At 40.3% G+C, this 25285-nt stretch overlaps 3 protein-coding genes, 1 long non-coding RNA gene and 4 other non-coding genes across 9 annotated transcripts in view; 6 read left to right on the top strand and 2 right to left on the bottom strand.

Moving 5' to 3' along the window:
• The first annotated feature begins 75 nt into the window (after positions 1-75).
• LOC148428635 (uncharacterized) lies at positions 76-4061 on the top strand. 2 transcript variants are annotated; one of them, XR_015866541.1, is made up of 10 exons: positions 76-146; positions 654-687; positions 768-792; positions 1496-1515; positions 1683-1736; positions 1930-1973; positions 3126-3346; positions 3564-3587; positions 3765-3807; positions 3985-4061. It is a non-coding gene; the product is annotated as an uncharacterized LOC148428635 (long non-coding RNA). The 2 variants fall into 2 exon arrangements; XR_015866542.1 differs by having other exon boundaries at positions 3426-4061.
• On the top strand, positions 2004-2068 carry LOC148428639 (small nucleolar RNA SNORD29). Its single transcript, XR_015867972.1, has one exon. It is a non-coding gene; the product is annotated as a small nucleolar RNA SNORD29 (small nucleolar RNA).
• Positions 3378-3503, top strand: LOC148428638 (small nucleolar RNA SNORD22). The gene has a single exon (XR_015867971.1). It is a non-coding gene; the product is annotated as a small nucleolar RNA SNORD22 (small nucleolar RNA).
• On the top strand, positions 3623-3696 carry LOC148428637 (small nucleolar RNA SNORD31). Its single transcript, XR_015867970.1, has one exon. It is a non-coding gene; the product is annotated as a small nucleolar RNA SNORD31 (small nucleolar RNA).
• Positions 3835-3900, top strand: LOC148428636 (small nucleolar RNA SNORD31). The gene has a single exon (XR_015867969.1). It is a non-coding gene; the product is annotated as a small nucleolar RNA SNORD31 (small nucleolar RNA).
• Positions 3955-6451, bottom strand: arl2 (ARF like GTPase 2). The gene is made up of 5 exons (XM_088422755.1): positions 6263-6451; positions 6008-6118; positions 5729-5891; positions 4906-4986; positions 3955-4563 (listed from the first exon to the last, which is right to left on the bottom strand). Exons 1-5 carry the CDS (start codon positions 6325-6327, stop codon positions 4429-4431), a joined length of 555 nt encoding a protein of 184 aa, XP_088278881.1. The 5' UTR covers positions 6328-6451; the 3' UTR covers positions 3955-4428.
• Positions 5942-13580, top strand: batf2 (basic leucine zipper ATF-like transcription factor 2). Its single transcript, XM_088422743.1, has 3 exons — positions 5942-7554; positions 9478-9591; positions 12675-13580. The coding sequence occupies exons 1-3, from the start codon at positions 7507-7509 to the stop codon at positions 13113-13115; spliced, it is 603 nt and encodes a 200-aa protein (XP_088278869.1). The 5' UTR covers positions 5942-7506; the 3' UTR covers positions 13116-13580.
• Positions 13581-20678: 7098 nt separating this feature from the next.
• Positions 20679-25285, bottom strand: part of LOC148428631 (pyruvate carboxylase, mitochondrial-like) — a 210648-nt gene continuing 206041 nt past the window's right edge. Inside the window, exons 26-27 of the mRNA XM_088425847.1 lie at positions 25013-25114; positions 20679-23131 (exon numbers count right to left, since the gene is read on the bottom strand). Coding sequence (XP_088281973.1) covers positions 22982-23131; positions 25013-25114 — 252 coding nt within the window. The 3' untranslated portion in view covers positions 20679-22981. The remainder of the gene's footprint in view (positions 23132-25012; positions 25115-25285) is intronic.

Here is a 25285-nt window from a genome sequence, read left to right as displayed (position 1 = left end):
AATATATATCGTTACTGTTCTCGCCAAAAGAGTCCACGGTTAGTCTTTTCTCGAAAAAGTTCAAAAGTGGGCGGAGTCACTATGGGAGTATAAAATCTGGAAGACGCCATTTCTTCTTTCCACTTCCTTGCGTACGCAACACGAAGGTAGGTGATTAGCTCTTTGATATATATTTATATTTTTTTATTACTCGAGTTGTACGGACGTCCGTTTGGAATTATTTCGTTTCTGTAGCTATTTCTCCAACATTGGGTGGTTATCTTATTTGGCAAAAGTGGTTTTCGTGTCGGCTGGGTTTCGGTGGGTGTTGGCATCGTGGGCCGCCATCCACAAGCATTCCTTCCCCTGCACATTCTTATTATCTGGAAATATTCGCTAATATTGTTATTTACATGTGGGTATAGCAGTCATTTGAATTTCAAAGCTTCCTCGGTGTTGAACTGTTTTTGGCTCGCTTTGGCTGTCTTTCCATCGTCTCTCAATGATGATACTTTTCACAGACCTGTACTGAATGACTGTGATCGCACTTTTTTATATTCTGAAGCGAGACAGTTTTTGGAAAGAACAAAACAAAATAAACGTGCTTCTGCACGCGTAGTCACGTGGTGGATGCTAATGCTAAAGCTAGCACCTCGTGCTTTTGTGTCTTGCAGATGCAGCGTGTTGGAACTACGTTAATACGCACAGGTATTGTGTTTTGTTTCTTTGCTCTCCATTTTGACAATAAAATGGAAATTCCGTCACTGAACATATTTATTATTTTTCAGATGGAGTTCGTCCAAGAAGCCACTGGTAATTTGTCCTCTTAAGTGTCACATATAATTTGGTATGGGCCTAAAGGAGTGGACTAAAAGCACAAATTTTACAGGGAGTGAGAAGGGTGTAAAATGAAGACAAAACACTGAAGCGGTTTCAGTTCTTTTTTTTTTCTTTTTTTTTTTTTTTTTTTACTGTTTTGAGTCGTGTAATGCAGAACTAAACGGAACTTTGCGCGTTCGAAACATCTCCCACAGCGACATCTAGTGGCTAAATGTAAAAAAAAACGTGTTGCTAGCGCTCCAGTAAGGACAAACGCTACATATTTACCTCATTTGTCCGCTATTGTTCCAGATGAAAATTTTAAATTGTTGTATGAGCTTTAGGAAACGCATGTAATGTTTCAACAGGTAATAAGAAAATGACTTCAAAGTATGGAGAAGCATTTTTATTTAGGTTGGCTATGCATTAAGATTCTTTGCATCTGTTACCAATTTATACAACAAAGGGGAAAACACAACTGAATCATTGCAGTGTTTTCATGTGGTGTGACGTAAATCAAATCTGTTCTTTTGGCCTATACCAATTTCTGACCTCATGTTGCGAGGATGTAAATTTTGAACTCTCTAACTGAATCCAACTAGATGATAACAAAATCTGAGTTGCATGGAGCAGTTCCAATGACAATGTGTCAACTTTTACCTGACATTAACGTGGATGGATTTTCCTTCTCCTCCAGGGCGGTCTTCTGATCTTTAGGTAATTCCGTTGACTTTTTCTTTCCATGATTTCATGGCTGCTATGACGAAAGTTGAACTCTCTCTTACTGAATTGGTACTTGAAGAGCTCTACAAGTTATTCTGAGCAGTTCATGTAAGTTTCTAAAGCGGGTTGTGTTGGATTTTAATGTTTGTTCTTGTTTGCAGATAAAAGGAGCCCCCGGAACTTCTGGCTTGCCTCGCGGCCTGCGCACGACTGGGGTATGCTTCGAAAATAAACAAGCGAGATATATGTAGCTTTATGGATGCAGTGATGAATTTCTAAAGACAAGCATATGGCTGAAGCTGTTGATGTCAATTTCGATTCTGATTTGTTCAGCTCACCAAAATAAAATGCTCAAAGTTTTCACTTAATGATGTAAGTTTTTTTTTTTTTTTTTTTTTTCTCCCCAAGCTGCAAGATGATTGAGGCACAACATAGACGCCGTCTCAGCTAACGTAAGTGCTTGAATACATTTGTTTTCCTGGGTGCGATGATGATGATACTTAGCTCACTTTGACTTGCTGTGAAACGACACGAACAGCTGAGCACCCTTTTTGTTTTTTATTTGATCAGGGGTGTCCCAATAACAAACCCCCGACACTAATATTGCATCCTTGAATACTTTTTTTTTCTCTCCATGAAATGTTAAGACTTAATCCAGTTATCATTCAAACGAAGTCAGTAGGTATGAAGAAATGTTTAAATTTTATCAAAACTTTGCATTATATCAATTCAATGTTGAAAATGAGAAATGCCTAAATGTACTTAATTAAATAAATACCAAAAAAAATCAAGCAATGGGGAAATACCAAGGAGTCAAAGCATATTATAATTTTTTTACAATTATAGAATGAGAGTGCTGGACAAAGTGCAAATATTGGGTGATTAAACGGCGGGAAGGCATATTTGCCTTTTAGACTGATTGGCTTAGCCCTGTGCTTCTCAAATAGGGGGGCGGGGTCAATGCCAGGAAAAAGGCTTTGTTTTTGTTAAGTGGAATGCAATAATTTTCATCCTTTTCTTTTAGTTTCAGGCACTTTGGTGCACTTTTTTTTCCGTTTTAGACTAAGCTATAACCCGTCTAAACGCGATCAAAATAATTAAAAATTGTTGAAAGTTGCTTTATTGCATTTTTCTATTAATGTTAAAAGATACATGTGTAGGTATACATTACTTATATTTTCATCACTAATAATTTTATTTAGTCAGTGCATCAACTGGGGGGGGGAACACTGGCTTAGGCGGACTCACGTTACTACTTATTTTAATTATTTTGACGAATAAAACATGTTTTTAAATGCAGTTTTTTTTTTTTCAACAGAGGCAGATCTCACTTTTTGAAGTTTTTTTTTTTTTTTTTTTAGCCCTATCAATATTGAAGGAAATGTTTACGTTCAACTCTCAAAAGTGATATACCTAAAATTCTATTAAATATGAATTAAAAAGAAAACAAATCGTTTGACGGTTGATACGGGTTAGCCTAAATACGGAAAGAGAAAGGGGGGGGGGGATGCTAATCCTTTAATTGCAATGACTTGACATTGGGACAGCCCTATATTTTTCAACCAATTGAACGCAATCTAAAGTCTTGTATCCTTTTTCAACAGGCTGAAGGTGAGTCCAAAACGAGGCCCCGCTGCGGCGTAACCGCTGAAAGTGATGAGAGAATTTTGGAATCTCGTTCGTCTGAATACTGATGAGAAGCACGGATCTGACTCCAGCGGTCGCGCTTGCGTCAAGTTAGACGCGCACGTTTTTCTGGACCTCAGTTTGTTTTCTCCCCCCCTCCTATCAGACGCGAGCAAGTTTGGACCACGGCGCCCACCAGGTGAGCATTAGAAGTTGCGGCGAGCCGGTTTCCTTGGTGATGACATTCGCAAGCGTCTTACGCCGCGCGTACACGCCAGACCTGCAAAGGTGAACCCACTGGCGTTGCCGCGGCAACAAGGGGACGGCTCGTTGCGGTTGCCAACGGTCTGAAAGGAAACTGGCCATCGCGTTTGCAGTTTGGAATCCGGCTAATGATTTGAATCTTGTCTCTTCAGGTGGAAGGCGGCCATTTTGTCAAGGTGAGTGTCCGTGGCGTTTTGAGTCCAGCTTTAAGTGTGCCAGTGATGACTTCCTGTTACCGCCCCAGTCTGAAGATTCATGACTGAGTGGTACCACTTCTGAGTCACACCAAGCAACGCGAGCGCGTTTTCACTTGAAGCGGAACCGTATTTGATCGTTTTCTGTTTCGTCGACAGGCCGGGCGTCCCGATGCTTGCGTTTGCCACGGCAACCGTGTTGGTACGTTGCGCACGTTTTCAGTTTACGATTAAACGTGATGAGCTATACCGCCCCAGTCTGAACTTTGTGACTGACCGGTACCTCTGATCTCAAGTTAGTGCATCACATTGCCAACTTTGGGTGAAGGGGAAAAAAAGAAACTTCAGGCACTGATTTCAATTTTATTTCTCTTTGCAGACTGCGCTGGGATACTTCAAGATATTTATTGAAAGTTAATTGTACTTTTGACATCTTGATTAAATTTAATGAGTTAATGCTGTGTTTTTGTATTTCCTGGGTTTGGTGTGGAAATTGTAAGGTGAGCCGTGATTGGTTGAGTATTGTATGACTCACCACGGGGAGGTCTTAACAGTATTAAAAAGCACATGGGGGGGGACTTTGTCGCTGTAAATGACCACTTTAGGGCCACTTAAAGATTTAGACAATTTTTCATTAGAGGAATAAATAAAATTTCAAATACTTCCAAATAAATATTCTTAATGACCAACAGTGTTTGAAACAAATTTTAAATGCCACAAAGAAAATGACTGTTGAAAAAGCGTTCACTGTATAACAATAGTTATACAATACAAAAGCATAAGGCAACATGAATGTCCTTAGGCAAGTTCGTTGTGGGGGGGGTTAGTCTGCATTGAAGATCCTGGCAGCGATATCATCCAACAACCAGTCCACTCCTTCCACGAGGTTCTGTCCCGTCACAGCGCTGCATCCCATGATGCACCAGTGGTGGTTCTTAATGTCATCCAGGCCCAACGCCTGCAATGACAGCGCGTTGTTACTCTGCTTGCCAAAACTGCAGAAACGGATGCCCGTTAAAGTAAATCTCGAATGCGTGATATTTATTTTTTTACTGTTGTAGCTAATAGGTGTCGAACTCCGGTCCTCGAGGGCCGGCATCCTGCATGTTTTATAGTTTTTTCTCCCTTACACATCTGATTCAATTGATTAGCTTATAAACAAGCTTTGCAGGAGCTTAAACTATCCTAATCGTTTGAATCAGGTGTGTTTGAGTGTCCTGGAAGGTACGGTTTCAAACTAAAGGCTTCCCGCCCCAAATCACCCACAAGTGCTTCATGAACAGAAAAGCTAAGCTCTTACCGCTTGGATAGCTTCTTTGGACAACGCGCCGGGTAAATCTTGCTTGTTTGCAAATACCAGCAATGTGGCCCCAAGCAACCTCTGCATGGCAGAAAAGAAACATTTTAAATGCAATCGCGCCAGTCAGAACTCGGCTAGTTAATCAAAATACTGTAATCGTTTTTGATAATACAAAAAGCTATGCTTAAGATAATAGCTTAATTTATTGCTGCTATTAGTTCTAAAACCGCAATTGATTTTTTCATTTTATTACGTTGAAGAGTAATAAATGGAAAAATAGCTAAACTAAACTGCTTTATAATAATTAGTTGAATGTCTTCGTTTGCCACTTTTTTTGCGAGGACTTTTATATCCTTTATCGCTTTACTTTATTGTGCAATGAAAACCTTTGTAAATGTGGTACTAAAACCACAATTTCTGTACTAATCAGATCTTTCGTTAACTCGTGACGTTTTGCTGTCGTTAATATTCATGATACTGCACGCGTTGAGTTTAGCGTGATACATGGAAACTATAAAACAAACTGCTTAAAATAAGCAGTTATTACTGATGCTTTTCCGTTGTTTTTTCAATGTACAATATTCCCCCCCATGTATTCTGTTTATAGCAGTAAAGTCCTCATAATTTATATTTAAAAAGTCACAATCGTTTCTCAGGTACCTCATTTAGTTACCCTTTCCAAATTACAACTTGAAAAAAAACGCCCAAACGAGGCCGCAATAGGTCAACCGCGTTAAACCAAGGGAACACTGTATAATCTCGTTGTATACAAATCTAAATTAACACGAGGAATGCATGATAAACCGAATGTCAAATGTGGTACCTCTTCAAGTAGCAGTTTGTGGAGCTCGTGCCTGCAGTCCTCCATGCGTTGTCGGTCTGCGCTGTCCACCACCCACACGAGCCCGTCCGTGCGCTCAAAGTAGTTCCTCCAGTAGGACCGCAGAGACTTTTGTCCCCCGACGTCCCAAATGTTCAACTTGTAGCTGCGAACGCAACCGGCCGCGTATTGAAAAGCGACCGATGACGTCACGCTGCGCTGAAGGCAGCTGCACAAATGCATCTTTTGCATATTAAGATTTAGGATATTTCGAGTCCTTACTCTCTGTGCTCCAAAGTGATGATTCTGAAGCCCAGCGTGGGCGGGATGGTGCTGATGTCTTCGCCATTCAAGCGCTTCACCACGGTCGTCTTCCCCGCGTTGTCTAGACCTCTGCACAAGGTCAGGGAAAAAAATACACAAATTGCTAACGCTAATTCAGCATTAAACAGAACGGTTATCGATTACGTCGGGTGCAGCTTTTCTGTTAACGCTAGCATTGTAAACCCTAATCTACGCTACGAGAAACAAGGATACAAGATCAGCAGTCTCATCTCGCGCTCTTTCTGCTTCATCTTCTTGAGGATTGTCAGTAACCCCATGGCGGCGCCGTTCTGATGGACCGATTCGGAATAATTTGTAAGAAATTGCTGATTTTCTGTTCGCTATGACGTTATAAACAGCTCGCGTGTGGACGCGGAAGTCGTCGACACTAAGTCCCGCCCCCACGTAACGGCTCATTGGTTAAATTTGCAACTCGCCCACGTTCATTGGTCAAAGTTGCCGGATGTCTTGACGAGGTTGACCATTGTGAAAGGAGAATTTTATATTGCGTTCAAGTATGCTTGGATTTTTATAAGCTTTTCTATCGCTTTACCTTATTGCGCCGCGGCAACACTTGTAATTTTAGCACTAAAATCACGGTGTATTCCTATAATAACTCGTTCTTTTTTTTTTTTTACATTGAATTGTTTTTACTGTCATTAATTTGTTAAAACGGGCAACTCACCCACGTTCATTGGTCTAAACTGCCGAATATATTGGCGACGTCAGGCATGGTGAACCGAAGAATTTATGTTGCGTTCATGTGTACTAGGATTTTTAACCGCTTTTCGATCTACCTTGTTGCGCCGCGGCAACATTTTCAATTTTAGTACTAAATTCGTCCATTCCTTCATTTATTTTTTACGCTTTTGCTGTCATTAAATTTGTAATATTCATGATACTGCACGTGTTGATTTAGATAAATTGAAATGTGTACGCGCTGGATTGTAGGGAAGTGCCCTTGAGTGATGACGTCAGAAAAGAGCGACGAGAGAGAGGGACAGTCTGGAGGGAGTTTTCAAAGAAATACCAGTTCTGCGTTTCCTTCCCGTTGCACGCTACACTATTATTGCTCGGGATTATTATTGACATCACAATGTTTGTCTTTATAATGGTCTAAAATGTATAACACGCTGGCGTAATTAAGTAAATACACAAAGTTGACAACGCGATTCTTTCGCTTTCGTTCCTTTAAAAGTGATTATACCGCCCTCGTGCGGTTAAAATCAGCATTACGCTCACGCCCCGAGGAAACAGGGGGCGGGGCCGGATCGCTGGCCATTTCTTTTGCGGCGCAGTCCTTAAAATAAAGAGAAAGTGAAAGAGGATGTCTGATGCGTCACCCAGCACAGCTCCGCGACCCTCCAAATATGACCAGTACATATTCGGACAGCGCCATGCTCGGAAGTTGAAAATCCGGTTCTGGTGATGGTGTCTCAAGTACCGCTGGAGCTGAGATGTCCCCACTCTTCATGGACGCAAGAGACGAGGTCACATCAGGCTCCGTGAGTTCTTATTCTTCTATATTCAGACAAATAGGCCATGTAAATTCAATATTAATAAACACAAGAGAAATAATCACGGGAAGGCAAATTACATTTGAGATGATATTGAATTATTTCACGATGTTATTGAGGTGTTTGGTTCTTGATAGGAGATTTTACCATCTCATGTTTTCCTAAATATGGCGTAAACATTTAAAAATGATCAAATTGCATGCTAAATTAAAAAGTGACATTTTCAAATGGGTACTTTATTTTGAGCTCGCTGTTGTTTTAGTGTGAGAAATGTTCATTTGTAAAAGATTTATTGTTGATTTTTTTTTAACATAACACGACAATGTTTCAAAATATGTCCTCGGGGCCGTTCCTATTATTTTACCCTCCCACATAGTTATCTTTTATCGATATATTTTTGGGCCGGCTACACTCTTATTTTATTCTTTTTAATAGCTGATTTAGGTTGCAAGACTTTTGCGTGTGGTTTAGAATGATTTGGCTTTGTAATGTCCTTTTTTTTTCTTTTTTTTTCTTTTTAAACGAAAGGTCTTGAGAAAATACCATGACCTGGCAACCAAGCAAGGGCGGAGCTAAAGGATGGCCTGGAGGGGCTCACTCCCATAACAAGGGGAATATTTAGATTTCTTTTTTTCTGGCATTTTACACAGATGTGTTATTCTTTTTATTCCCACTTTTTCTTTTTTTAAGCAATCTTCACTGCTAGTTTTTTGTTTTTGTTTTTGTTTTTACATTCCCCATTTGGGTTTTCAACACGGGGCTAAAAACGATCAGTTGTCATGTGGTCACTCCTGATTTGTAGCAAGAAATTTGTGTTTTAATGCCGTGACAGGACCAGTGCACGTTTTCATTTTAAATTAAGAACAAATGAATTGGAACAAGAGGTAATTTATTGCTATATTGTGTTGAACAAAACAGATGGCGTTGCACAATCCAGATTTGCTTTTTTTAATGCTTTGAGAGGAACAGTACACATTTTCATTTTAAATTAAGAACAAATGAATTGGAACAAGAGGTAATTTATTGCTATATTGTGCTGAACAAAACAGATGGCGTTGCACAATCCAGGGTTGCTTTTTTTATGCCTTGACAGGAACGGCACACGTTTTCATTTTAAATTAAGAACAAATGAATTGGAACAAGAGGTAATTTATTGCTATATTGTGTTGAACAAAACAGATGGCGTTGCACAATCCAGATTTGCTTTTTTTATGCCTTGACAGGAACGGCACATGTTTTCATTTTAAATTAAGAACAAATGAATTGGAACATGAGGTCATTCATTGCTATATTGTGCTGAACAAAACAGATGGCGTTGCACAATCCAGATTTGCTTTTTTTTAATGCTTTGACAGGAACAGCCCTTTTGTTTTTTTGTTTTTTTTTTTCAAATTAAGTGCAAATTAATTGGAACCACACACTGCTTGATCCTGAACTTTTGTGACTCCTTTGCATTTTATACCTTTCATGTTGTGAAGTGCTATTCTAATTTAATACTTTTTATTGGAACGGCAAAGTTTTCTTTTCAAGTTAAAAACAAATCAATTGGAACATGAAGTTACTTGTTGCTAAATGGTCATTGTAAAACATTGTACGCCTTGACTTTGTTTAGTTTTGTTTTCAATTGAATGTTTTTTTTAATGCCTCAAAAAGGCACAATACGTTTTCATTTTTCACCAAGAATTTTTTTTATGATGGTTCAAAGTACTGCAAAAATATTCCACGTGGGGTGTTTTCGTTGAAACTGTTTGAGAAGCACCGTTCCAAACCGAAGTCCTCTATTGACCTGACCCCGGTTGCTCGGTACCTAAATTCCGCGACGAGGCGGCAAAGCGCTAGTTTTATCCAAAAAAGAAAACAATCGGGATCTCAGATTTTGATTCCGAGTTGTTTGTGCATTGCGGGCGTCAGGAGAGAGAGCCGGCGGAGGAGGACAAGCGGGGCACCAAGAGACGAGCCAAGAACCGGGACGCGGCCCGAAAGAGCCGCAAAAAACAAACGGAGAGGGCCGACCAGCTCCACCAGGTTGGAAAGCCGTCCCGAGCCTCTTCCTGTGCCCTGCGTGTGTGTGTGTGTGAGTGCGTCTGGTTTCTGTTGCATTGTAAGGACCAAATTTGGGGTTTTACTGTCTGTGTGGGGACATCTTTAACAGCTTTATGGGTACCATTTTGCTGGACCCCCTCAAGGTCAGACCGCACTTTGAGTTTCGCTTCCAATTGGATTTTGGCTGAAGTTTGGACTGGGTTTTGGTCGAGGTTCGGTTTATGCAAATTGTCGTTAGGGCAAGGAAATGAATTATGTCAACGAGACGTCCCCGCTATGATAGAGAAACCCTTACTGTGTGTGTGCGCGTGCATTTGGTTTTGCTACATGATGGGGATCCAATACCGGTTTTTACTCTGTTTGTGGGGACATTCTGTAGTTTTGGTGGACCTCACAAGTTGAGACATCTTTTTATGCGTCAAAACTCGCTTTTAGAGTAGAGCTTTGAACTGGTTTTGCTTGAGAGATGGTTCCCTAATGGTGCAGGTTATGGTCAGTGGCTGGGAAATGCATTATGGGAAAAAAAACATCCCAATTATGTGTGTGTGTGTGTGTGTGTGTGTGTGTGTGTGTGTGTGTGTGTGTGTGTGTGTGTATGCATTTGTTTGCTACATGGTGGGGACCATATCCCATTTTCCTGTCTTTGTGGGGACCTCTTGGTCTTGGGACCGTTTTGGTGGACCCCTACAAGTTCAGACTTTTTTTTGGTTTTGTTTTTTTTTGAGTGAGACGTCATTCCTTTTTAGAATTGAGCTCTGAACTGGATTTAAGCTGCCATTTGCAGTTAGGGAGGGGCTACAAAATGCATTGTGTCAATGGAATGTCCTTAGTCCGATTAAAAAAATAATGTGTGCGTTGTTTGGTTTTTCCCACACTGTGGGACTTTTCAGCCATCAAAATGCATTTTGTTAGCAGGATGTCCCCACTATGCTAAAAAAAAAAAAACCTTGTGTGTGTGGATTTGGTTATTGCGTCACGTTTGGGACCAAAACGCGGGGTCCTCTTGGGGTCTAGCGGGGACCATTTTGGTGGAGCCCACAAGTTCAGACCTCTTGTTCAGGGTCAAACTCGCTTTTTTTAAGAGTGGAGCTTTCAACTGGATTTTGATTGAGATTTGGCAACGTGATGTGACGCTAAGCAGCAAGAGAATGCATTTGAGGTCCCCACGAGGATAGAAAAGCGCCCGCGCGCGCGTGTGTTTGAGACTCTCAGTGGCCGCTTGTGTGTGTGGGTGGGTGCGCACGGGAGGGGGCGGACTCATTTCTTGTAAACAGTGGTGTTTAGGAGAAGGGCTGCTCCCGCAAAATAGCGCCACCTTTCTCTGTGCGCGGACACCCGCTGAAAGAAGTCACCTTCTCACCACTTACGTTAGCGTCGCGCAAAGAAAAAAATGAAAGTTTTGTTTCTTTGCAACAATGTTGTCATTGTTAAAGAAACAATCTTGAAAAGTTTTGCACTTTCACTTTCTGTCCTGTTGGCTGGGAGAAGGGTCAAAGGTCAAACACACATATTTACACATTGCAGTTCAGGTTCTATTTTCTGCGTTCCCAAGGATTTCAAGATAGGATTAAGGTTTTAAAATAGGGTCTTTGTAGGTTTTAAAACTGTGTAAAAGTTTCAGTCGGTTTTGATTAGGGTCAGGCTTTTAAATTAGTGTTAGGTTTTCAAAATAAGGTTTCTAGACTTAGGATTTCAAAGTAGCGTTAATGTTTCGAGGTAGGGTTTTAAACTCTGGTTAGGGTGTTCAAATTAGGGTTTGGACTAAGGTTAGGGTTTCAAAGTAGGGTTTTTAACTCGGTCTGGGGATTTAAAGTAGTGTTTGGGTTTCAAACTAAGGTTTTCAAATTATGCTTCGAAACTATGGTTAGGGTTTCAATGTAGGGTTTTAAACTCTGGTTAGGGTGTTCAAATTAGGGTTTTGGACTAAGGTTAGGGTTTCAAAGTAGGGTTTTTAACTCGGTCTGGGGATTTAAAGTAGTGTTTGGGTTTCAAACTAAGGTTTTCAAATTATGCTTCGAAACTATGGTTAGGGTTTCAATGTAGGGTTTTTAACCAGATTTCACCAGGTCAGGTTTTGATCTCAATTAGGGTTTCAAATGATGCTACTAAACATAGGGTTTCAAAGTAGTTTTTTTCATCCAGGGTTAGGATTTCAGAATGAGGTTTTTAGACTAAGTATAGGCTTTCAAAGTAGAGCGTTAAACTGAGGTTAGGGTCTGAAATGAGAGTTAAGATTTCAAAGTAGGTTTTTAAACTACAATTTCAAAGTCGTTAGCATTTCAAAGTTAAAGTAAACTGGAGTTAGGGTCTCAAACTAAACTCTGGATTTCGAGGTGGGGTGTTAAACTGGGTTTAGTGTTTCAAATAGTACCGTTTCAAAGTAGGGTTAGGCTTTCAAAATAAGCTTTCAAAGTAGAATTAGGGTTTCAAAATATGTCTTTGTGTAATGTTAGGGTTCAAAGTAGGGTGTTTAACTGTGATTAGAGTTTCAAAATGGTGCTATGGTTTCAAAGTAGAATTGGGGTTTCAAAATAAGGCTTCAAAGTAATGTTAGGGTTTCAAAGTAGGGTGTTAAACTGTGGTTAAGGTTTCAAAATGGTGCTATGGTTTCAAACTAAGGCTTCAAAGTAATGTTAGGGTTTCAAAGTCAGGTGTTTAGGGTTTCAAAATGGTGCTATGGTTTCAAAGTAGGATTAGAGTTTCAAAAAGGGGCTTCAAAGTAATGCTATGGTTTCAAACTTAAAGTAAACTGGGGTTAGGGTCTCAAACTTGTGACGGGCTTTCAGAGTAACGGGGTTAAACTGGATTTAGGGTTTCAAAATAGTGCTATGCTTCCAAAGTGTGCTGATTAGGGCTTGAAAATGGGCTCTTAAAGTAGGATAAGGTTTCAGATGAGGGTTTTAAATTATGGTTGGAGTTTCAAATGACGCTGAGGTTTTCAGGAGACTCTCTGCATGGGTTATTTTTGCCTTCGTATTGTGCGTAGTATCTGTGACGCTCTGTTTTCCTGTCTAACTACGTGACTTCCTGCCCCCCCGCCCTCCCCGTTTGCGTCCCTCCCTCAGGAGCTCCTGACCTTGGAGGCTTCCAACTCGGCTCTGGAGAAGGAGATCGAGGCCTTGAAAAAAGAAGCCCGCGCCTACAGCGCCGCCCTGGAGCGCCACCGGCCCTTTTGCGTCCTCCGAGGTCCCTCGCCTCCCCCGTCGTCCGCCTCGCCGCCGCCAACCTTTTCCGGTTCCCTCTCTTCCCACCCTATCCCCCCGGCTCCCCATTCGCTGTTCGGCGCCCAGACGGACGTCCCCGATTGGTCCTCGTCCTTCCCCACGCTCCGCTGCCAAGACGTGGTCTCGGTTTTTCCCCTCCAAGCGGCGGGGACGTCCCCGCTCGACGCCTCGGACGCATTTTTGTCTTGGGCGGAGCCCCGGCCGAGAGAGCCGTCGTTTTCCGACCTGCTGGATGAAAACGAATGGATTCTGAGCGGGGCGGCTAGCCCCGCCCCCCGTTAGGAAGCGCCGTCCACTTGTGTCCACTTACTTCCTGTTTACTTCCTCGTATTTGCATATTTATTTATTTAACATCATAGATGTCATTTCTTGCCCGATACAACAAACGGAACCCTAACTGAGAATAAAAATGACTTTGTGTTCATTTTACTGTGGTCAACCAACCTGGATTGCAACATCTTCAAAAAAATGGGAAAACGAAGCCTCCTGAGGCACATTTTTGCTCCTCTAGATGGCGCTGTTGTTTTCAAGATGGTGTGGAAAAGGGATACCTTCCAATTGCGCTAGCCTTTATTTTTGAATCAACAGCACCATCTAGAGGAGTAAAAGATGAACACAAGTGCTTCATGAGGCTTCATTTTCCCATCATTAGTTGCATGAAACACAAATGTATTTTTTCATGTCTAGATAAAAACGTTTTACATTTTCTCTGTCTTATGGGTTTACAAAATAAAGAAAAACACCTTACTATTCATGGTCTTTAATAAAATAAAAAAAAAACGCCCCTCCCCCACCCAAAAAACATCCACAGTATTTTATACATGGTTGTTCTTTCGATTTCATGACGATACATTGCCTTGAAAAAAATGGCGCACTACGCGTTTCAAAGTCAGGTTTTATAACAGGGATAGGGTCTCAAATTGGTTAAGCTACCAAAGTAGGGCTTTCATTCTATTTCTAAGCTTTTAAACCAGGGTCAGGTCCTCTGGATTTTGGTTAGGGTTTCAAACTAGCGTTAGGCTTTTCAAGTACGCCTTCAAATCAGGGTTCAATCGTGTCAAAGGATTTCATTTTGTTTTGATATATTTAGACATATCATATATATATATATATATATATATATATATATATATATATATATATATATATATATATATATATATATATATATATATATATATATATATATATATATATATATATATATATATATATATATATATATATAACCTGGTTGTTCAAAATCTTGTTGATGAATCGGCGAACCTTCAAAGGAAGCGAAGATCTGTGACCGGAAGTCAAAAATATGGAGACATTTGGTTTCAAAACCAATGTTATCGTCTTCCTCATTTTCAGAACTAAATCTACCTAAATTTCCTTCTACGCGGCATTCAAGGAAGTCGTCCACATTCTAAGAATATTATTTCAATTACAGGGTTTCCTCTTTTATCATGTGGTTTACGTTCCCCGAAATAGTGATAGTAAGTCCGCCAAGTGGATGAACTTTTTTTTCGCGTTCCATTTTGTTTCTTTTGTTTAAAAAAAAAACATGAAATCAATTTATTTTTGTCTGGTCGAGGAAAAATAGCAAGGTAAACAGTAGATAATGTCGCAATTTAAAACAATACAAATGTATATATAGCTATGTATGAAGGGAAGAATATTTGCAATAAAAAACCTGCAATCGAAAAAAACTGTTGAAAGGGAACGCTGTAATTTACGGCTGAATGTGTAATGTCATTTTTTGACGTTGGAGGGCAGTAGTGCAACGTCAACAACTCTTGAATCCAAATTCAGTACCTGGCAAATGACCTTTCAACACTTCCGGTTCCTTGATAGAACACAATTAGGGTTTCAAAACTACTGATGGTGTTTCAAAATAGGGAAAAGTAGTCTTAGGGTTTCAATCTTGAACTTGGAGTTCATAGTAGGGTTTCGAACTTGTTTTAGGATTTCAAATTTAATCTTGGGTTGGGGATTAAAATTGTTTTAACACTCGTACTAATGTTTCCAAAAAGGGTTTTAAATTCATGTTAGGGTTTCAAATGACGATTTTGCACAAGGCTTCAAGTTTCAAATTAGGGTTTCAAATTTGAGTTCGGGTTTCAGAGTAATGTTTGAAAACTAAGGCTAGTTTTAATCTCAATTAAGCCTTTCAAATTGGGGTTTGATCTCGTTTTAGAATTTCAAACTGGAGCTAGACTTTTAGAGTAGGGTTTTGAACTCATCTTAAAGTTCTAGATTAGGGTTTAAAACTTGGTGTCAGTGATAGTGCCAAGTGATGGTGTTTCAAAGTAGTGTTTTAAACTCAGTTAAGGGTTTCCAAAATAGGGTTTTGAACTAGTCTTAGGGCTTCAAACTGGGGTTCGGGTTTCAAAATAAGGTTTTGAACTAGTATCAAGGTTTTAAACTGGGCTGTAAAGTTAGGGTTTTTAAATTAGGGTTGGGGGTTTAAGATAAAGTTGTAAAATTTGTTCCAGAGTTGGGTTTTCAACTCAGGTTAGGGTTTCCAAGTAGGGTTTTGAACTAAGGTTAGGGTTTCAAATTAGGATTTCAAACTTGTATTCGGGTTTCAAAGTAAGGTTTTAAAACCAGTGATGGTGTCTTGAATTTGGGTTTCACGCTTGGGTAAGGTTTCCAATTAGGGTTTTGAAGTAGTCTTAGGGTTTCAAATTAGGGTTTTGAAATAGGCCTCAAGTTTCAAATTAGGGTTTCCAACTTGGATTTGGGTTTCAAAGTAGGGTTTTATAACCGGTGTCAGCGTCTCCAATTTGGGTTTTAAACTCAGGTAAGGATTCAAATTGGGGTTTTGAAGTAGTCTTAGGGTTTCAAAATAGGGTTTAAAACCAAGTGATGATGTTTCAAAGTCGTGTCTTAAACTCAGTTAAGTTTCACATTAGGGTTTTGAACTAGTCTTCCAAATCAGGCTTTCAAACTAGGCTTCGGGTTTCAGAGTAAGGTTTTGAACTAGTCTTCGGGTTTTAAATGAGGGTTTCAGGATTAGAGTTAGGTTAGGGTTAGCCCTAGTCTTAACCCCAAATTAGGGTTTCAAACTAGGGTTGGGTTTTTTAAAGCTTTGAAACTTCTACTAAAATTTCAAAAAAGGTTTTTAAATTTAGGTTAGGGTTTCACATGAAGGTTTTAAATTAGGTATCAGGTTTCAGATTAGAGTTTTAACTCAGGTTAGGGTTTCAAACGAACAGTTGGAACTAGGCTTCAGGTTCATACTTGTGTTCAGGTTTCAAAGTAGAGCTTTAAAACTAGTGCCAGTGTTTCCAATTAAGGTTTAAAACTCAGATAAACTTTCAAATTAGGGTTTTGAAGTAGTCTTAGGGTTTCAAACTAGAACTCCAGAGTAGGATTTTGAACTCAAACTGGGGTAGGGTTTCACAGTCAGTTTAGGGTTTCAAAGTATAGTTTTGAGGTAGGATTAGGGTTTCAAAATCGAGTTTCAAAGTAGAGCTTGACTTTCAAAGTAGGGTATTGAAGTTGCGTCAAGGTTTCAAAATAAGGCATTAAATTAGGGCTTCCAACTAGAGCTAGGGTTTCCAAATAGGTTTAGGGTTTTAAATCTTGTTTAGGGTTTCAAAGTATTGTTTTGAAGTGGGATTAGGGTTTGAAAGTAGGGTTTCAAACTAGAGCTTGACTTTCAGTGTCGGATTTTAAACTGGGTTTCAAAATAAGGTTTCAAATTAGGCCTTCAAACTAGAGCTAGGGTTTCCAAAAAGGTTTAAGGTTTCATACTAGGGTTTTAAATCTTGTTTAGCCTTTCAAAGTATCGTTTTGAAGTAGGGTTAGGGTTTGAAAGTCGGGATTCAAATGAGAGCTTGACTTTCATTGTCGGATTTTAAATTGGGTTTCAAAATAAGGTTTCAAATTAGGGCTTCAAACTAGAGCTAGGGTTTCCAACTAGGTTTAGGGTTTCATACTAGGGTTTTAAAGCCGATTTAGGGTTTCAAAGTATTATTTTGAGGTAGGATTAGGGTTTCAAACGAGAGGTTTGGATTTCCATGACACCAAAGCATCGGAGTTCCGTGTGTTGTGACAGATGGCGTTGGGCCGGGCGCACGCGGACCAGCCGCAGCAAACAACATCAATATTCAAGCGCTCTCGTGTAGCGCCATTCATTTTTCATCAGGCCGCCGCCTCGGGGGGATCTGGCGTTTAGCCAAAACAAAACGCGGCCCGGACCGCTAACGCTTGACATTCTTCTTCTTGATTCCGCCGGATCGGCTCGCGATCGGCTTCGCCGGGCTCCACGGCCAAATGAAAATATGGGAAATGCGGTCCGCTTTGGAAAATTCCCAACAACGGGACTCTTGGTTCTAAAATTATACTAATAAACTCATGGCTAAATGCATTAAAGTGGAAAGTCCTCATATTTCTGACTAAAGTTTGAATTTTCACTCCAAAGTCAGAATTCTTAGTTAAAAGTAAGAATTTTCAATGTATTTTGACCTAACATTTCATAATTCCCGTTTTAAAGTGAGAATTCTGACTACTCTCAGAATTCTCACTGTGCTCATAATTCTCACTGAAGTCAAAATTCCGATTATTCCCCGGATTCGAACTTCCGAGTGAAAGTTTTTGACTTACTTTCAGCATTTCCATAATTTTCCAATGTGTCTCTGGTCGGAATTTTTATTTTATTCTCAGAATTCTGAGTTTAAAGTGAAAATTCTGACGTATGTCAAAACCTCACTATTCTCAGAATTCTTACTTGAAGACAGAATTCTGGCTTTATTGTCAGAACTCTTAAAGGTTACATTTTCACCTGAATGATAATTCAAACTATTTTACTGAAAGGTCTTACTTTTAAGTCAGAATTCTGAATTTTCAGAAGTCTCACTTATCGTAACTAATGTCCGAATCCACCTTATACCTTTTTTTTTTCTTCACTGGCCCTAATTCTTACCCATAGCTTCTCAAGAATTGAGTTCAATTTCGGCCGTACGCAACATAAAATATGTGAAAAGTGAGGCGACCTTGGAGATGTTGCGAACGTGGACTTCGAAGGCCAGCAAAGACAGAAAATAAAATATTTTAAAAAAATAATTAAAAAAAGACTGAAGACGATCCATGTCCAAATTCCCTTTGGGATACACCCAACCCGCCAGGGGGCGCTCACTGCCTGCATGGAAAGGGGAAGGACTTTTTTTTTTTTTAAATAAAACACGTGTGTCAGCGATGAAAGACGTTGCGCTCTTCCCCAGGCAGGCAGGCAGACAGACAGCCAGCTTCCTTTTGGCCTGAATGTGCCTGTTGTCATGGTAACGGCGCACCGTCCTCCAAAAGAGGCAGACAAACGTCCCTGCGTCTTCATCCGGGTTTGGGATGTCGATTCCGATGACCCACAACAGGAAAAACTAAACAAAACGCACCCTTCCCCCGTTTATCGCGGGGGTTACGCTCCCTCAAGTACTTACTGCAACTGCAATCCGCAAAGAGATTGAACATTTTTTGCTTTTGTCGTAAAATGTGTTATTTTTTTCATAATTAAAAGGAAAACATGCGAGAAAAGTACCAATATAAAGATGCAATTTAAAAAAAGTTATTGGCTTAAATGAAAACCTATGTCAGAGAGGTTATTTATTTATTTTATTTTTTTAAATGAACACAATTGAGATTTTTCTCCCTAAAATAAAACAAACAAAAACACTTGAAATATCAAACCATAAGTACCACATACCACAAACAAAGAACTGGAAAAAGTATAGAAAAAAAAACATCACATTCACACACACACACAAAAACTATGTATATATATATATATATATATATATATATATATATATATATATATATATATATATATACCACACACAAACACACACTGGTCTGACTAAGGAGGAAAAATATCAAGAAAATAATAAACTTGTAACAAATATGTAAATCCACATAATAGAGGTTGATTTCTTTTCCATAAAAAAACTTGTTGCAAATGAAAATCCATGTCAGAGATGTTTTTTTTTTATAATACAATTGAAAATGTTTGACTTAAAAGAAACCAAAACCCAAAATAAATTTAAAAAGGAAAAAAACACATCACATTCACTCGATTAATACGAAGTAACACGGTAAAAGCAATATTAATTAAATATTGAGACCATTAATATTGATGATAATGATAATTTAATGAGTAGCTTAGTATGGAAAACAAAAGGGAACAAACACCTAAACAAAAATACTATGTTGATATTCTAAATGTGTAAATAGAGGGTCTCAACTCAGTAAGCTGCTAAGGTATTAGTCATTCTTCACAGAGGATAAAGAATATATGCCAGTGAGAATGTTTCCTTCTCCAGTCATGGCTTCATTTGCACATTTATGCTAATTTGCACTGATTGTTAGCATGAAGCTAGCCAGCGAGGGTGAAACGTAGCTGCGGTGACGCTTCCTCCACCAATTTCGCCTTCCGCCGGAACGAGCTGCAAGCACGTCATTGGCCAAACGGCGTCCCGAACAAGTCGCAAAAACGGCGAGCGAGTTATCGACGGGCGGCTGATGGATGGAGCGGCTCACGCCGCCGGCCTGATTGATTCAGTGCACTCCGACGCTGTTTAAGCCCATGCCCCGCAAGACCGTGGGGGCGCCTCGTCATCCGTCACCCGCCCGTGCGGGGATGTCCCGTCAGTCACGTGCACGCGCGGGATGTAGTAAAGTCACAATTAAAAAGCCCCCCACAAAAAAATGCCTTCAAAGATGTAAGTGAATGAAGAGTCGAAAGAAAAACAAAGCAAAAACAAAACACCACATGCTTGTCAAATGAGGAGCAGCGTTTGAACTCAAGCTGAAAGGTCACAGAAGTGTAAAAGAAGAAAGTCGTTACCCGAAAAAAACAACATACACACAGTGAGCATCAGAAACTAGACCTTGAAAACTAGACTCGGAAAGTATAATGAAAACGGGACGAAGAAAGTAGACTCAGAAAGACGGTGGATAAGATTGACTAGGTAAACTAGACATTGCACACTTACCCAAAAAGCTAGACTGAAAACTAGACTTGGAAAGTAGACTCGGAACACTAGATCTGGAAACTAGACTTGGAGAGAAGATAGAAAAAAATAAAATCTGAAAACTGGAAAAGTAAAGTAAAATCGAAGAAGCTAGGAAAAATATTCTTGGTAAACTAGACATTGGAACACCAGACCTGAAAAACTAGACTCGGAAAGTAGACTCCAAAAACGACGCGGAAACTATACTTTGAAAGAAAATAGGAAAATGAAACTTGAAAAACTAGACCTGAAAACTCAAAAAGGAAAGTAGACTCAGAAAGAAGCTTGGAAAAATGGACTGGATTGAAATTTGGCTCGGAAAGTATCTGGAAACTAGGTACGAAAACAAAAACACTTGGAAAACTAGCACTGGGAAACTAGACCTGGAAATAGACAGAAAAAAAAGCTTGGACAGAAATGAAAAGAAAAAAAAATAAACCTTTAAGCTATCCTTGGAAAATTAGACATGCAAAGTGGCAAAATGATACTAGGAAAAATAGACTCGGAAATCTTGACTTGGAAACTAGACTTGTGAGCAAATTGTTAAAAAAAAGTCCTGGTTAACTAGCCCTGAAAAAAAAACTAGGGAAAATCAGACCTGGATAACGACTTGGGAAAAAGCTCAAAAAATGAGACCTGGAAATCTGACATGGAAAGCAAGTAGGAAAAATTTGACCTGGAAAACTGGTCCTGGAAAAAAGACTCAGAAAACAAGACAGAAACGAGAAAAAAAAAAAAACTGTAAAACTATCCCCGGAACACTAGATGTGGAAGTTAGACTCGGAAACTAGACCTGGAAACAAAACTTGTCAGATAGATTCAGAAATGGAAATACACAAAGACAGCAGGCTTGGTTACTTCAACTTTATTTGTAAGTAGAGAAAACAATTACAATTAGAGCTCTTGATGCGTCATCACTTCCCTTCTTTTTTTTTTTTTTTTGTAGTGTTTTTGTGTTTCAGTTGTGCTTTTTTTTCCAGTAGAGGCTACACATCCAAATGTAAACTAACATTTTTGCGATACAATTTGCATATGAAAGCGTAAACAAACATTTTGGTTGCATGTAGATATACATTATTTATATGTAGAGTTAAAAAAAAAAACACAAACACATGACAGTAACTGACCAGTAGATGGCGTAACCCTAGAAGCAAACAATTCTTTCGACGAGCCGATGGTGGCGACGGGGGAAGAACGCGACGAGAGCGACATTGACGGGAAGAAGGAAAAAGGGGGCGGGGCTACGGATGCATAGTTATTCCCCCCACACGGTTTGAGGTTCTAAAGGGCCGATTTTTTTTGATGCGTTCAACTGCTCGTGCGGACCTTCGTAAAGGACGCTTCCGCGTTTGTGAAAATGTCATTACGTTTAAGGGCCCTTTCCGTTTTTAACCTCGGCGGGCGCGGCGTGGCCCGAGCCGCTTTGAAATTTGCTTGTGCACACACAATTAGGCTAATGTATGCGAGCGCACTGGTTGGCGAATCGGAGCGGCGCCGCCGCTGCCGGGGGTCTCCCGAGTCTCTTATTAGTCCGCCTAATTTCACATCACTTGACAGAGTATTAATGAAGAAATGAATCAGCGCCGGCTTCATGGGAAAAAAACACACACAAAAAAAAAATCACGGCGGGCCCGCCATCATCTCGTTTACCGAGTCTCTACTCCGACGTAACGTCGGGTAACGACGCAGTTACTGATACAGTAACGCCACCTTGGCCGCCGCGACAGGCTGAAATTTCGCCCAAATGAATCGTTCTCACCTCCCAACCGGATCGCACATTCCCAGAATGCAGTTGACGTGAACTCACGATTAGAACGCGTCGAACGGAGTTAGTCGAGATCGGAAAACGGTGGTCGGACGGGCGTTTTAACTCATTCGCTGCCGTTGACGGCTGAAGACGTCAAAAACAAACCAAAAAAAATGTTGAAAAATTAGACCCGCAAAACTAGACCTGATCACTAGACTCCAAAAACAGAGAAAAAATTGAAAAAATAGGGACAATTAGACCCGGAAAACTAGACTCAGAAAGAAATGAGGAAAAAATTAGGAAAAACTAAACCTATGGAAAACTAGACTCAGAATACAAGACTCAGAGAGAAACTAGGAAAAAACTGAAAAAAATTAAAACTGGACACCTTGACTAAAAAAAAACAAAAGGAACAAACAAGGAAGGGCAAAAAACAAGGAAAAAAATTAGCCCTGGAAGACTGGAAAAGTCCTGGAAAACTAGCCTCGCATAGTACTAGGGAAAACTAGGACAAATTAGACCTGGAGAAGTAGACCTGGAACACAAGACTTGGATAACTAGACTCAGAAAACTAGACTCAGAAATAAACTTGGAAAAAGCTATGAAAAATTAGACCTGGGAAACTAGATTCGGAAACCTAGGACAAATTAGAACTGCAGAACTAGACTTGGAACACTAGACTCAGAAAAGAACTAGGAAAAAAAAAATTAGACCTGGGAATTTGAATCTGGGAAACTATACTCAGAAAACGAAGACAAATTAGACCTGGAGTACTCAGAAAAAAATAGGAAAACAAATAGAAAAAAATTAGACCTAGTAATTTCAATCCGGGAAACTAGACTCGGAAAACTAGAATTGGACAGAACTAGGGAAAACTAGGACAAATTAGAACTGTAGAACTAGACTTCACTAGATTGGGATGACTTGGAAAACGAGACTCAAGAAGAAACTAAAAATTAGACTCAGGAACAAACCATGAAAAATTAGGCCCTCAAAACCCCCCCAGAAAACTAGACCCAAAAAGAAACTTTAAAAAAAACAAACCTCGCAAAGAAGATTGGGAAAACTAGACTCAGAAAGAAATGAGTAAAAATTAGTTTTGACCACGAGACTAACCCTGGACTAGACCTTTTTTTTTTTCTTGCAGGGGCGGCAGTGAATGTGTTAAGTGGCGCCTACTCGATCCGCATCATCTGAGCACGTCTTCGCACCGCTGATAAAATCCGATAGCAATTTCACGTTAAGACTAGTGATGGAATGTAGCTCAGGTCAAACTTAACTCACTAAATAATTGCTATTTGACATATATTATTGTGCGTATCTACTCTACGCCTTCCTCGCTATCTGTGGATGACTCATCTAAAATAAAAGTCCGGCCCCCTCCACCCAAGCTCCGCCCTGTCACGCTACTCCTCGATTTCCAGGATCAGGTCGTCTCCCTCCAGGGAGGCGTCGGCCACGGCGTGCACCGCCTTGACCGTGCCGGACAGCGGCGAGTTGACCACCGTCTCCATTTTCATGGCGGAGAGGACGCACAGAGGCTGACCCTTTTCCACCTGCAAAACCGCATGCTTAGCTTTAGCAACGTTAGCATCCCCGCGAAAGTACTTTCAGCTTTCGCTAAATTCTTCCCGGCCGAACAATCGTCTTTTTTGTAATCCGATCGCTAGCGCAAAGGGTTCAGGAGTTCTGGTCATTCGAAAAACACGTATTATTTCCTGTTTCCTGTCCCTACGACGCAGCTCCTCCCCCTCACTCGCACATGAAAACCTGGCGGCCAATGTAGCAAATCTGCCGGATTTACGTTGTTAGCGTAAACGGTTCCCGATTTGCGGTGATATGAAACGCTCATATCTTGCCTCGTGCCTCACTCCATTCCTCCTTCTCTACACAAGGAAACCTGCAGACTACCGTAATGAATTTAGTATCGAAGCAAAGCTCAGCATTTCTACTTCCCAAGTCTTTTAAAATGACGTTGTTAGCGTAAACGGTTCAGGACTTGCGCTGATTTAAAAATCGCGTCACATCTCGTCTCGTCTCAGTCTTTACTACGCCGCATAACTTCCCCCTTCTGCACACGAGAAAAACTGCTAATTACCATAATACATATAATATTAAAACAAATCTCATCTTCTCTGCTTTGAGAATTTGTTGGAATTATGTTGTCAGCCCAAACGGTTCAAAAGTTACGGTGATTTAAAAAAACACGTGTCATTTCTTGTCTCTTGCGTAACTCTTTATTAAGATGGACGGCTTCCCACAACCGCACACAAGAAACCATGCCAACTACCGTAATGCATATAGTACCGAACCAACGCTCCTCATCTGTTTTGGAAATCTGTCTGAATTACGTTGTTAGCGTAAACGGTTCACGAGTTGCGGTGATATGAAACGGCCTTATCTTGTATCGCGCCTCACTCTTCACTTCTTCCGCACCAATTCCCCCTTCTGTACTCAAGGAAACCTGCCGACTACCGTAATGAATCTAGTATCGAAGCAAAGCTCGGTATTTCTGTTTTTGAAATCCGTTGGGAGTTACGGTGATTTGAAAAGCACAAGTCATTTCTTCTCACTTGCGTCAATCTTTTCTCTAACACGTTTTCCTCCTTCCGTACAAAAGAAAACCTGCCAACTACCGTAATGCATCTAGTATCAACAAAGCTCAGAATCTCTGTTTCGGAATTGGAAGTACGTTTTTACCGCAAACGGTTCAGGAGTTACGATGATTTGAAAAACATGCGTCATTTTTTTGTCTCTTGCATCAATCTTTACAACGACGCGTTATCCTCCATTTTATCACGAGAAAACCCGCCAACTACCGTAACGCATCTAGTATCGAATCAAAGCGCAGCATTTCTGCTTTCCAATTCTGATCGAATTACGTAGTTAGCGCAAACGGTTCACGCTGATTTGAAAAACATGCGTGATTTCTTGTCTCCCGCGTCACCGAACTACGACGCAAGGCTTCCCACTCCCGCACACAAGAAAACTAGCCAACTACCGTAATGCATGTATAATTGATGTAAAGCCGCATCCCTGCTTTCAGAATTTGTTGAAATTCCGTTGCTAGCGCAAATGAATCGGGAGGTACGGTGATTTGAAAAATGTGCGTAATTTCTCGTCACTCTACTACGATACACGGCTTCCGACACCCAGGAAAACATGGCGACTACCGTAATGCATGTAGTATCCATTTAAAGCTTGGATTCTCTGCTATCGCAATTCACTGGAATTATGTTGTTAGCGCAAATGGTAAACATACTTTTAACGAAATTTTTAAGGATTTCGACATTCATTCAGGCAATTCTTATACATCTATCGATCTATGCAGAAAAGTAATTTCAGAACCACCTGTACTCTAATATTTGAAAAAATATCTTAAGTTGGGATTGAACGAGTTAAGCAGAAAAAAAAATCGTGGGTGAGCGGGAACTAACCTTGGATCCCACTTCCACTTTGACCTCCAGCACTTTTCCGGGCATGGGCGCGCCCACCTGACCCTTGATGGACTTTTGGGCCTTGGGATGGAACTTCATCTCCTGGATGGAAGAGTTCTCGCATCAATCGTGGGGACAAATGCGCTTACCGTTGCCGGGACGAATAGAACGTCATCATGGCTGAGAATACGCGTCCTCATTGTTTACTTGGCGCCATTCATCTTGTTTCTACGCGGCGTCTATCATTTCTCCATCTCTCTCCTTTTGTTTCCG

This window comes from Hippichthys cyanospilos, chromosome 1 (genome assembly GCF_059441005.1).
Source record: "Hippichthys cyanospilos isolate Australia breed blue-spotted pipefish chromosome 1, RoL_Hcya_1.0, whole genome shotgun sequence".
Taxonomy (NCBI): Eukaryota; Metazoa; Chordata; class Actinopteri; order Syngnathiformes; family Syngnathidae; genus Hippichthys; species Hippichthys cyanospilos.
The sequence above is the reverse complement of the archived record's forward strand: the minus strand, read 5'-3'. Positions and strand labels throughout refer to the sequence as shown.

Coding starts and splice junctions, on each gene's coding strand:
- arl2 (XM_088422755.1), bottom strand. CDS start 6,327: ATGGGGTTACTGACAATCCTCAAGAAGATGAAGCAGAAAGAGCGCGAG. Junction 5,892..6,007: donor ATCACTTTGGAGCACAGAGA/GTAAGGACTCGA, acceptor TTGCGTTCGCAG/CTACAAGTTGAACATTTGGG. Junction 4,987..5,728: donor ACAAACTGCTACTTGAAGAG/GTACCACATTTG, acceptor TCTGCCATGCAG/AGGTTGCTTGGGGCCACATT.
- batf2 (XM_088422743.1), top strand. CDS start 7,507: ATGTCCCCACTCTTCATGGACGCAAGAGACGAGGTCACATCAGGCTCC. Junction 7,555..9,477: donor ACGAGGTCACATCAGGCTCC/GTGAGTTCTTAT, acceptor TGCGGGCGTCAG/GAGAGAGAGCCGGCGGAGGA. Junction 9,592..12,674: donor GGGCCGACCAGCTCCACCAG/GTTGGAAAGCCG, acceptor TCCCTCCCTCAG/GAGCTCCTGACCTTGGAGGC.